This window comes from Capra hircus, chromosome 3 (assembly GCF_001704415.2).
Source record: "Capra hircus breed San Clemente chromosome 3, ASM170441v1, whole genome shotgun sequence".
NCBI lineage: Eukaryota > Metazoa > Chordata > Mammalia > Artiodactyla > Bovidae > Capra > Capra hircus.
In genome coordinates this window covers 12762410-12774920 of record NC_030810.1, presented here as the reverse complement: position 1 = coordinate 12774920, position 12511 = coordinate 12762410, and the positions used below count along the sequence as shown (strand labels likewise).

General features: G+C 45.9%; 1 protein-coding gene across 5 annotated transcripts in view; it reads left to right on the top strand.

The window, feature by feature from the left end:
• The window catches only part of INPP5B (inositol polyphosphate-5-phosphatase B), a 51982-nt gene that overhangs the window by 22955 nt on the left and 16516 nt on the right, over positions 1-12511 (top strand). For all 5 annotated transcript variants that reach the window (XM_018041908.1, XM_018041933.1, XM_018041917.1 and 2 more), the window contains 6 exons: positions 5281-5377; positions 7146-7313; positions 8442-8543; positions 10292-10406; positions 11040-11156; positions 11794-11981. In XM_018041908.1, the coding sequence (XP_017897397.1) occupies positions 5281-5377; positions 7146-7313; positions 8442-8543; positions 10292-10406; positions 11040-11156; positions 11794-11981 (787 nt within the window). The remainder of the gene's footprint in view (positions 1-5280; positions 5378-7145; positions 7314-8441; positions 8544-10291; positions 10407-11039; positions 11157-11793; positions 11982-12511) is intronic.

Below are 12511 nucleotides of genomic sequence, written 5' to 3'. Positions count from 1 at the left end.
CTAGGTGAGTGATGAAACTAAAGAGCCTCTTGATGAAAGTGAACGAGGATTGTGAAAAAGTTGGCTTAAAGCTCAGCATTCAGAAAACTAAGATCATGGCATCCAGTCCAATCACTTCATAGCAAATAGATGGGGAAACGATGGAAACAGTGAGGGACTTTATTTTGGGGGGGCTCCAAAATCACTGCAGATGGTGACTGCAGACTTGAAATTAAAAGACACTTGCTCCTTGGAAGAAAAGCTATGACCGACCTAGACAGCCTATTAAAGAGCAGAGACATTACTTTGCCAACAAAGGTCTATATAGTCAAAGCTGTGGTTTTTCCAGTAGTCACATATGGATGTGACAATTGAACCATAAAGAAAGCTGAGCACTGAAGAACTGATGGTTCTGAACTGTGGTGTTGGAGAAGACTCTTGAGAGTCCCTTGGACTGCAAGGAGATCCAGTCAGTCCATCCTAAAGGAAATCACTCCTGAATATTCATTGGAAGGATTGATGCTGAAGCTGAAATTCTAATACTTTGGCCACCTGATGTGAAGAACTGACTCACTAGAAAAGACCCTGGTGCTGGGAAAGATTGAAGGTGGGAGGAGAAGGGGACAACAGAGGATGAGATGGTTGGATGGCATCATGGACTCAGTGGACATGAGTTTGAGTAAGCTCCAGGTGTTGGCGATGGACAGGGAAGCCTGGCAGGCTGCATTCCATGGGGTCACAAAGACATTACTAAAGTGACTTAGCGTGCATAGCATGCATGCACGGTAGGCTCGGGGCCACAGAGGAAAAACATCAGTCCCTGCTCCCAGAAGCTGCTGCTGTTGCTGCTGCTAAGTCGCTTCAGTTGTGTCCGACTCTGTGTGACCTCATAGATGGCAGCCCACCAGGCTCCACCGTCCCTGGGATTCTCCAGGCAAGAACACTGAAGTGAGTTGCTATTTCCTTCTCCAATGCATGAAAGTGAAAGTGAAGTTGCTCAGTCGTGTCTGACTCTTCACAACCCCATAGACTGCAGCCTCCTAGGCTCCTCCATCCATGGGATTTTCCAGGCACGAGTGCTGGAGTGGGTTGCCATTTCCCTCTCCCCCAGAAGCGGAGGTCTAGCTAAAGAAAAAAGATGGATGAAAAGAGTTAAAGGTGGTTACAATTCCTTTGTGATAAATACATGCCTTAGAGGTGAGCACTAGGTATGTAAGAAGGAGGAGAGGGCCCCAGAGGGCTTTTCAAAGGAGATAATTCCTGAGCTGAGTTTGAAGTTTCCTACCTGAAGGTGTAATGGGCTTCCCTAGTGGCCCAGAGGTTAAAGCATCTGCCTCCAATGCGGGAGATCCGGGTTCGGTCCCTGGGTCGGGAAGATCCCCTGGAGAAGGAAATGGTAACCCACTCCAGTATTCTTGCCTGGAGAATCCCATGGATGGAGAAGCCTGGTAGGCTACAGTCCATGGGGTCACAAAGAGTCGGACACGACTGAGCGACTTCACCTTCACATGAAGGTGTATTTGAGGGGTGGTTAAGCTATACCGAGGATCAGGGGTGGGTTGGAGGCAACCTTTAAAAAGGTAAATGTCACCCACCACCCTCGGCAGTGAAAGCGCAGAGTCCTAACCACTGGGTTACCCTTAAAAAGGTAAATGGTTTTGGTGTGACTGGATTAGGGGTGAGAAAGGAGTGTTTGTTTTAAAATCTCTGTTTATTCACAAATCTTTTTTTTTTTAATTATTTGTTTATTTCTGGTTGTGCTGCATCTTTGTTGCTGAGCACAGGCTTTCCCCAGCCGAGGCGAGCGGGTGTAAGTCTGCCTTCTCACTGCAGTGGCTTCTCTCGTTGCCGAGCACAGGCTTTAGGCACACAGGCTTCAGCAGTTGTGGCACATGGGCCTTGCTGCCCCACAGCACGTAGAATCTTCCCAGACCAGAGACTGAACCTCTGTCCCCTGCATTGGAGGATGGATTTTAACCACTAGACCACGAGGGAAGTCCCGAGAGGAATGGTTTGAGTCAGGGGGTGTGGAAGATGGGTCTGGAGAGGTAGTCTGGGGCTAATTATAAAGGTTCTTGTATGTAGTACTTAGAGGTTTGGGTTTTGTTACGAAGGTGTTAGAAGTTATTAAGCCCTGCTTAATAAAGACCTGCTCAGATCTGCGTTTTCTTCTAGCAGCTGGCAGAATACACTGGAGGGGATGAGAAAGGCGGCAGGGAAATCCCTGAGTGTGCTTTCCAGGCATATTAAGGGCCCAAACTAAGACATGGCAGTAGGGATGGGGAGACGGTCGGGTATAAAAATATTTAGGAGAGAGGATTTATAGGACTTTGGGAACATGGGAAAACAATACAGATGTCACCTGTAAGGTTGAGTGACAAGGGATTGGAGGTCTGAGGTTGGAAAAAGAGCAGAGAGGGAGTCGGGAAGCGGGAGAAGAGGAAGGGCAGGAAGCTGTGGCCAGAGAGGGAACCATGGGCTGTGCGATGGTGAGCTTGGTAAAGAGCTGCTGACAGCCAACTTCCGTGCCAGATTCAGGAGAGAAGAAATTCCGAGAAGGCTGCCCTGTGGCTGGAAATTCCCCCAACGGTGCCTTAAAGTTTCCATACATGAAGTCATGAATGACGACGTTCCAGTTCTTGCTGGACTGAGTCCTGAGAGAGATATGGGGTGGAGGGATCGACAAGATACAGGTCAGCAAGGTGGTTTCCCAGTCTGTACACTGCCCGCTCTGGATGGAAGCAAAGTCCACAGGGACAAACCACTTGTTCCCTGAGACATAGCCTGACGGAGTCCTCAGAAAGCACTGATGTGCAGAAAGAGCCTAAGCATTATTCCTGAGTTTGCCTTTGCGTGTTGTGAAGCTCTATGAGTTTTTCTTTTTTTAACTTTATAGATGAAGTAGACCCAAAGAGAGGAAGTAACACAGGAAGATGATGGTAGAGCTCGACTTCAACTTAAGTTTCCTATTGGTTACATTTAATACATTGAATACCATTACTGCTCCAAGTCCCTGGAAAGTGGCATACAGATGACAAAGTCCTCATCTCATACAGCTTACATTTTAGTGGAAATAGCATCCAATTAAAAAAAAAATGAATACAGATGTATAAGATTCGATATCAAATGGGATTAGTACTGAGGCATAGTCTTGTCTTCTGGAAGCTTACAGGCTAATGGGTAGACAACACACAGCCATCAAGGCTGTGATAGGAGAAGTACAGGGAGCTATGGGAACGTCCCTGTTAGAGCCTCTGAACCGGTCTGGGAGGAGTCAGAGAAGGCTTCTTAGAAGAAATGGCCTCTAAGATGTGCCGTACGCCGGGGGTTGGCTGACTACAGTCCCCTGGGCCAGAGCTGCCTGCTGCCTGCTTTGGGTACAGCCCATGAACTAAGAATAGTTTCTACATTTTTAAACGTTTGGAAAGAACTAAAAGAAAATAATATTTTGTGACATGTGGAAATTATGCAGTATGTAAACATCAGTGACCATAAAGTTTTATTGGAATACTGCCATGCTTATGGTTGCTTTAACACTCTAATGGCAGAGTTGAATAGTGGCAGACTATGAGGCCTGCAAAGCTAGGATGTTAACCCTCTGGCCATTTACAGAAAAAGTTGTTTGCTAGCTCCTGGCCACAGGATGGGTAGGAGTTAGCCGTGTAAAGCAGAGTGAGGAAGAAGGAAGTCTGCTTCCGAAGGGATCGTTGTATAACTGCAGTAACTTTAGTATACTTGGACTACAGCTTTCAAGGAGATAGGAGATAGGAGATAGTGATGTGGCTGGAGAGATGGGCAGGAGCCAGACTGAGAAGACACTTGGCAGCTATATTAAGGGGTTTGGATTTATCCAATGGGGAGCTTTGTAAAGGTGTTATATTATCAGATTTTCAAAAAATCCTCTGGCCACAGTGTGGAGATTAGATTAGAGAGGGTGGGGTGAGAGAGGAGGCAGGGAAATTAATTGAGGTCTCTTTCAACTAGTTCCAAGGAATTGTTGGTAACTTAAACTAGTAGAGAGATATTGGAGAAGATATTGACTTGAGATGCAATTTAGGAAGCAGAATTGAAAGCCCTTGGTGATTGATTTAGAGGCATTGAAATGTAATTATTTTCATGTTGTGAATGACTTTTCTTTCTCAACTCCAAAGTTGTTGGTTTTTTTTTTCCCTCCCATTGCTGTGAACGCATGGTTGACAAATCCATGTTTAGTAATAGTCTTCAGAGCAGAATTCCTTAGTGATGCTTCACGCCCATAGAGCTCCATGTACCTTGTGTATCGAAGCAGCATCTCTCTATGACTTCTCCACGCAGTTCCCTGTTAACAAGGAATCTGGCTTTTAAGGAGCAAAGAAGCAATAAATTGGCAGATTAATTTTCCTTTTCTGGTTTCTCTTGGTTTGCCAGATTTCCCCGAATATTTCTTTGTTGCAAGTCCTCGGGCTCCTTGGTTTTCAGGGCAGTTTGTTGACAACGACAAGGGCTACTCATGTTCTAGAGCATGTTCTAGGCCTTCCCGGTTTTACTTCTCTCACCTTTGCCTTCTTTGTCCTTGAAGCTGAAGTCTCACTCACAGCAAATGGTAATAACATGACTACATTATATTTCATAATATATTGTGTGGCTTTCAAAGTGCTTACTCACATGCCAGCTATTTGAGCCCCACAATAAACCTGTGAGGAAGGCAAGACAGGTCAGGTTACTGAGATCAGGGGACGTTAGATGGTTGCCCAAAGTCAAAAGATGAAAAACCAGCAGAGCTGATGATACATCTTAGGTCTGCAGATTTCTTAGCTTTGTTCCTTCTGTAATGCATTCCATCTCCAAGAAAAGCGGGTCAGACTAGTTGGGAGAGTCGTGTTTTCAGCAGTAAAGACATCTGGATGAAATACCTCCCTCCACCACCGCTCCCACCCCCCAACCCCCATCCTGGACCTGCTCTGTGGGAACTTCATACAGACACTAGTTTAGGCCTTTCCTATGCCTTCAAGCAATATGTAAACCACCATTAATTCCCAGACCGAAGTTTGAGAAGCTGTGGTCTGTATGGTAGAGCAGCAGTCCCTAACCTTTTGGCACCAGGGAGCAATTTCACGGAAGACAATTTTTCCAAGGGCCAGGGGGTGGGGAGATGGTTTCTTCCCGCCCCCTGATGATTCAAATACATTACATTTATTGTGTACTTTCTTTTTATTATTATTACATCAGCTCCACTTCACATCATCAGGCATTAGACGCCAGAGGTTGGGGACCCCTACATTAAAACATATATGTGTTTTCATTCCTTCCCTCTCCCCACAGGTGGTTCTTCCTCTGACGAGCTGAGACCAAATGGGAAGGGCCTGCCTGTGGACCAAAGCTCCTGGGGTCAGAATAAACCAGAAAACTCGCTCTCAAGGTAACGCAGCTTTCCCTGCACTTGTGCCTCTTGGGGCCACAGTTTTCCTCACTGAAGAGCTGAGGCCACTATGGTGCATAACGTATGCTGTCCCACAGTCACTGGCCTCGGGCATGTTAGACTTTTATTGAGCATTTACTATGTAATGTGCCACACATCATACACTTAACACGAATTATCTTCCCTTAACCTAAGAGGTAGGTACCATTATTTTCTCTGTTTCACAAGTAGGGAAACAGATGAAGAAGAGACGTTTTATAACTCACCCAAGATCCAGAACTAGCAGCTGGCAGATCTAGGATCCGAAACTGAAGTCTAACCCTACCTTGGAAATGTAGATCAGAAACATTGGATTTCTCCCCCTCGTTCTTTTAGAAGCGTCTTCACTCTGAAGATACCTTTCCCCTCGTTTTTATTTACTCCTTTCTCTTTTCTAATGCCGTTATATTTGGTGTATACTCCAGTTCCCCCGACTGATCATAGCTGGAATCATCTGGTCGAGATAAAAGCTTCCATGTGTCTGGCTTCCCAGCTGGCTCAGATGGTGAAGAATCTGCCTGCAATGCAGGCGACCTGGGTTCCATCCCTGGGTTGGGAAGATCCTCTGGAGAAAGGAATGGCAACCCACTCCAGTACTCTTGCCTGGAGAAGTCCATGGACAAAGGAGCCTGGTGCACTACAGTACATGGGGCCACAAGGAGTCGGACACAGCTGAGCTATTAACACTTTCACTTTAAATTATGCACCTAAATAGCGACGAACAATCCCTGCGCTTTAAATGTAGCTAAACCTATCATTCTCAACTCACTTTTGAGCCTTCCTGATACACACAGATGCATTTTTACATAGCCTTCATTAGTATGTATTAATACATGACCATCTAATATTAAGTACTTAAATGGCATTTATGAATAAATGTCAGAAATTGTCTCAAATGTTTTATAGAATATATCTTAGTTCATTAAGTAATTTCAACAAAAGATTTTTGAGCATTTATTAGGATTCTGTTATATGTCAAATTTCCCTTAACTTTATATTTATTTTTCTTTAACCTTAAATGTTGGCATTTGAATAATTTTTAGTATGGCTATGAAAACTACCCAAATAATAATAAAATATAAATTTTACTGCTTTTCTTTTTTATTACAGATTATTCCTGTGGAATAGAGATCCAGTAGAATTATCAAGTCAAAAGATCTAGACAGTTGTATAGTCTTGTTACATGAGACCCAGAGTCCAGAAAGAATACTGTCTAAACCGAGTTCTAATTCACAGTCTGCTGCCTTCCAGCCTCATGGATCATTCATGATGCTGGGTCTCATTTTTCTCATTTGAAAAATGAAGGGTTAGATTAGATTATCTTCCAGGTTTCCTTGTGGTCTGAGATTCTATAAAACTTAACATCTTTGGATCAAAGTACTATACAGTCAACAACATATAAGGGGGCTTCCCTGGTGGTCCAGTGATTAATGCTCTGCATTTTCACTGCAGGGGGCTTGGGTTCGATTCCCTCGGGGAACTAAGATCCTGCATGTCGTGTGGTGTGGCCAAAAAAAATACGATAAAAACTTTCTCTCTCTCTTTTTTTACCGCCCCCCCTTTTTTTTAGGCACATGGGCTTAGTTGCTCCACAGCATGTAGGCTCTTCCCGGATCAGGGATCAAATCGGGGTCTCTTGCATTGGCAGACAGATTCTTTTGCCACTGAGCCACCAGGCTCAAGCCCTGATAAAAACTTTCAATAGAAACATTTTTGTTTGTTTTTCTAGACAGAACAAGTCCAAATCTGAAATAAGCAACATGGTTCGCTCCTCTACTATCACAGTATCAGACAAGGCTCACATTTTATCCATGCAGAAGTTTGGACTGCGAGATACAATTGTGAAATCACATCTAATACAGAAAGAAGAGGATTATACCTACATCCAGAACTTCAGGTAGCTCGCTGGATCTTAGACTGTTTCCACAGCCAAGTGATCGCTCAGCTCTCTGACCCTACAGAATCACTCCCATCATTTTCTGAATGAGTGATTCCTTTCACTTTTCCTTGGCAGGCATTTATTCTGTGCCTTTTCGGGCCGGGCATCGTGGGAGGTGTGTTACGATGGGAATGACACAATTTGCAATAAACAGTTGCAGAAATGTTTGAAGATACCCCTGTGTGGAAGGAGGAGAGGGATCTTGATTTTTGGTTATGCCTCTGTGTGTCTCTAGGTCATTTGGGGCCTTTAAAGAAAGTTGTTTGAATTGAAATCAATCACATGAAGTTAGTGATTGGTAATCTTTTTAGACAAAATGATTGAAAATTACATGAATAAAGGGTGCAGGTTTGCCAAGTCTTTTTAAATCACTGCATTGGGACTATAAAACAAAGTAATGTTGCTTCTAGGGATCTAGATAGTGAATTGTCTTAGGGAGTTTGGGATGGACATGTACACACTGTTATATTTAAAACGGATAACCAACAAGGACCTGCTGTAGAGCACGTGGAACTCTGCTCAATGTTATGTGGCAGCCTGGATGGGAGGGGAGTTTGAGGGAGAATGGATGCATGTATATGTACGACTGAGTTCCCTTGCTGCTTACCTGAAACTATCACAACATTGTTAATTGGCTATACCCCAATACAAAATAAAAAGTTCCCAAAAAAACAGAAATCTGTTCCCGAAATCGAACAGAAAAAAACCCTAGTGAATGATGTGAACACTGGTATTGCTTTCTCTCCAAAAGTAGTTGCCAGGGTACTTTTTTCTCTTTTCATTTCAATAGCACACACAGGACATAGTCATTTTGTGGATTGTGACTGTCTAATGGCTATTAAAGCTAAGTAGAAATGTTCAAAGTGGGTCTCTACTGTCTGAAGTTATCACAAAAGCAACAGATGTCCTGGCAGACTGCAGGTCACCCCTTGGTGCCACAGTCACTTGTCTAGGATGGCCGTGACGTTTCTTAAGTCTTCAAATTCCAGCCCAGAGAGACTGAAACCAGCCAGAATCAGCATCCAGTGCTCTCCCCGTCGTGTCCATAGTCCTCCCAAGTGACCAGCTGATTGTCTTTGGCAACAGATTTTTTGTAGGAACGTACAATGTGAACGGACAGTCCCCCAAGGAGTGCCTCCGGCCCTGGCTCAGCCACGATACCCAGGCCCCAGATGTGTACTGTGTGGGGTGAGTGTCTTCTAGTTGTCTCTGCATTTTTCAGAATGTGTAGCTGTGGTTGAAGGGTTGGGGGCATGAATCTGTAACTGAGATTTCATAGCAGGTGAAGGGATTGAAAAACGAGCGTATGCTTAATAACAGCTGCTCCTCTGTTCCTATGCTTCCTTGTAGTAAACAAATTTCTGGCACTATTAAAGTGATGTGCTTGGTACTAGAATGCTAATATTTAATTTTGAGTGCAACCCTCTGTTAAAAGCATACACCTTGAACTGAATTTTATTACTTAGACATTCAAAGCTTTGTTGGTTACAAAGCAAAAATATCTTTTGTGAGGGAAAGAAGATTAAAAGGAAAAAAAAAAGGCCCCATCCAAGGACTTCCTTGGTGGTCCAGTGGCTAAGACTCTGTGCTCCTGATGCAGGGGACCTAGGTTCAATCCCTGGTGAAGGGACTGGATCCTACAGGCCACCTTGAAGATCCTTCGTGCCACAACTAAGACCTGAAAATGAAAGGGAAAGTCACTCAGCCGTGTCTGACTCTTTGTGACCCCGTGGGCTATACAGTCCATGGGATTCTCCAGGCCAGAATACTGGAGTGGGTAGTCTTTCCCTTCTCCAGGGGATCTTCCCAACCCAGGGATCGAACCCAGGTCTCCCACACTGCAGGCAGATTCTTTACCAGCTGAGCTACAAGGGAAGCCCAACTAAGACCTGGCACAGCCAAATAATTAAATATTTTAAAAGGGAGGGCCCCATCCATCAGTCTTTTTTTTTTTTTTTCCCCACACCTACTATCTTCTTACCACTGTACCAAATATTGTTGCTGGGGAGGGAGCAGCAAAGAAGCCTGGGTGGTAACGTATAAAGCGACTAGAATTTGGAATTTATAGAGAGCTAGGTTTCAATCTGAAGAAGGCAATGGCACCCTACTCCAGTACTCTTGCCTGGGAAATCCCGTGGACAGAGGAGCCTCATAGGCTGCAGTCCATGAGGTTGCTAAGAGTCAGACACGACTGAGTGACTTCACTTTCACTTTTCACTTTCATGCATTGGAGAAGGAAATGGCAACCCACTCCAGTGTTCTTGCCTGGAGAATCTCAGGGACAGAGGAGCCTGGTGGGCTTCCATCTATGGGGTCGCACAGAGTCGGACACGACTGACGTGACTTGCAGCAGTAGCAGGTTTCAGTCTTGGAGAAGGCAGTGGTAACCCACTCCAGTACTCTTGCCTGAAAATCCCTTGGATGGAGGCGCCTGGTAGGCTGCAGTCCATGGGGTCGTGAAGAGTCAGACACGACTGAGCAACTTCACTTTCACTTTTCATTTTCATGCATTGGAGAAGGAAATGGTAACTCACTCCAGTGTTCTTGCCTGGAAAGTCCCAGGGACGGCGGAGCCTGGTAGGCTGCCATCTATGGGGTTGCACAGGTCAGACATGACTGAAGCGACTTAGCAGCAGCAGCAGGTTTCAATCTGTTTGCCGCCTGGTGCTTATGTGAGCTAGTGATCTCGGATGTAAAGACTGGAGACTCTTCCAAGTACTTCAGGCTCATTATGAAGATGAAAAGGGCCACTGCTTGAGAAAGCACCTGGTACGTTCCTGGGCTTTTAGTCCTTTGTCTCTGTTTGTTTTTCTTCCTCTTTGAGGGTCTTGCAGTTTAGCTAGAAAGGTAGGCCTTACACAGCTTAACCAATCTGAGAATGTGCCATCTCGCACGTTACCCTTCTCTACTCCCTGACTGGTTGCTTCTCCTAATAGGTTCCAGGAGCTTGATCTGAGTAAGGAAGCCTTTTTCTTCCACGATACCCCAAAGGAGGAAGAGTGGTTTAAAGCTGTATCAGAGGGTCTTCATCCAGACGCCAAATATGCAAAGGTATGAGAAGAGCCCAGGACCTTCTGACTTTGTGTTGCCATGCAGGGAAATGCTAAGACAACTTTTCACTTCTGCTGCGACTTTCATCAAAAGCCAGCCCTAATGGGTGGTGGTGCCTTCCCTGGTGGTCCAGAGCTTGAGACTCTGCCTGCCAGGGCAGAGGACATGGGTTTGATCCCTGGTCCGGGAAGATCCCACGTGCCTCAGGGCAAGTAAGCCCACGAGCAGCAACTGCCGAGCCCACACACTACAACTACAGAAGCCTGCATTTCTCGAGCCTGTGCTCCATAGAACCACCGCAATGAGAAGCCCGCACACTGCAACAATGAGTAGCCCCCACCTCGCAGCAACTAGAGAAGGCCCCTTCCCAGCAGTGATGACACCGCCAGCTAGAAAGGAAGGGAGGAAGGAAGTCCTATTGATGGTGTGATGTTCAGTTCCAGGAGGGGCTTCTCAGGTCTCGGCACCTGTAGGCTGCTGAGGTTATCACAGGATGTGGTCAGTGAGTCGGGTAATTACCCTGTTTCCTGGTGTGGAGCAGGAGATATAGGAGTCCTCACAGCCAGCTTCCCATCCACTTTTCCTTTCAACTCCCCATTAATACCGTGACTTGAACGCATGCTTCTCTTCCAGGTGAAGCTCATCCGACTGGTTGGGATTATGCTGCTGCTATATGTCAAACAGGAGCATGCCGCGTATATCTCAGAAGTGGAAGCTGAGACAGTAGGGACAGGAATCATGGGGAGAATGGTGAGTTCCTGGTTGGTACAGGGAGGGCCTTGGTCCCTAAGGTCTCGAGCCTGCTTCTCATGATACCACAACTACCTGTGTCCCAGCTTGAGGGTACTGGCATCACGAAATGAACTGTTCCCTCATGATCTAGCAGGAACTGATGGAGGAGGCCATTCTGAAATTGTATTTTGGTGACTTGCTGGCTGACTTGCCCAGTTAGCCCTCATCCTCACGGCCGCTCCACTCTGGAGCCTCCAAGTGTGTCCTTCCATTTAATGTATGACCCATGTCGCAGAAGCTTTATTGGATCACCAAGGGAAAGAAAGAAAGAATGCTAATAATAGGTTTACTATTTTTCTTCTCAAAGCTGTTACAGTCCTACTTTTAGGTTGTGAGCTTAGCTTCCCGGGGGGGAGGGAGAGTGTGTGGCTTGCCTGCAATCTATTGCAGAGTGGACTCGCCTTCGCCGCTGGCTGCCTGGTCCTTCTGTCTTCTTGCATTTGTTTTCCCACCTATAAATATGTAACCCTGCTTTACTCATCTCCCGGGATTGTGACACAGACTGACTAAAAGAGAACATTTTGAAAGCCCACGGGTTTGAATGACTATCACAGTGAAGTTGGGAACTGTGCCTTTTCTGGGCTCCCTTTCACAGGGTAACAAAGGGGGCGTGGCCATCCGGTTCCGGTTTCACAACACCAGCATCTGCGTGGTCAATTCCCACCTGGCAGCCCACACGGAGGAGTACGAGAGGAGGAACCAGGACTACAAAGACATTTGTTCTCGAATGCAGTTCTGTCAGGTCGACCCAAGCCTGCCCCCTCTCACCATCAGCAAGCACGAGTGAGTCTGGCCTTCCACCCCAAGTAGTGTGCCGGGCTGCACAGTCCAAGCCGAGGGCTCTCTTGTTTCATTAGGGAGGGGACCGGGGGAGGCTTCCCACCACCTGAGCGGGAACTCTCAGCCAACTCTCGGTTATACAGGGATTACACCTCTTGGAAATTTTTAGTTTCCCCACTTACCATCTGGCCAACCTCTCGAATTTTCTCAGACACCATTTGTTCCTGGAAAATGTGTAAGATTTTTTTAACATAGTCCGCCTTGATGCAGCATTGTGAGAAAAGCCTCGCCAGAGTGGGCGTCTTGAGCGCAGGTTTTAGAAGCATGGTTCAGGGCTCTGTCTGCCTGTTGTCTCCAGAAGCATGTGCGGTTGAGGATGGGGCTGCATTTCCCAGTCTTCACGCCGTCTTTTTCGCCTCTCGATTCAACATTTTGGAGCTGTGGTTGCAGCTGCTTGGGGTGTCTTGTGCTAATGTTCGTTCTCTTTATTTCATTTATCTCCAGTACTTGCTCTTTGTCTAAACTCAGGGCAT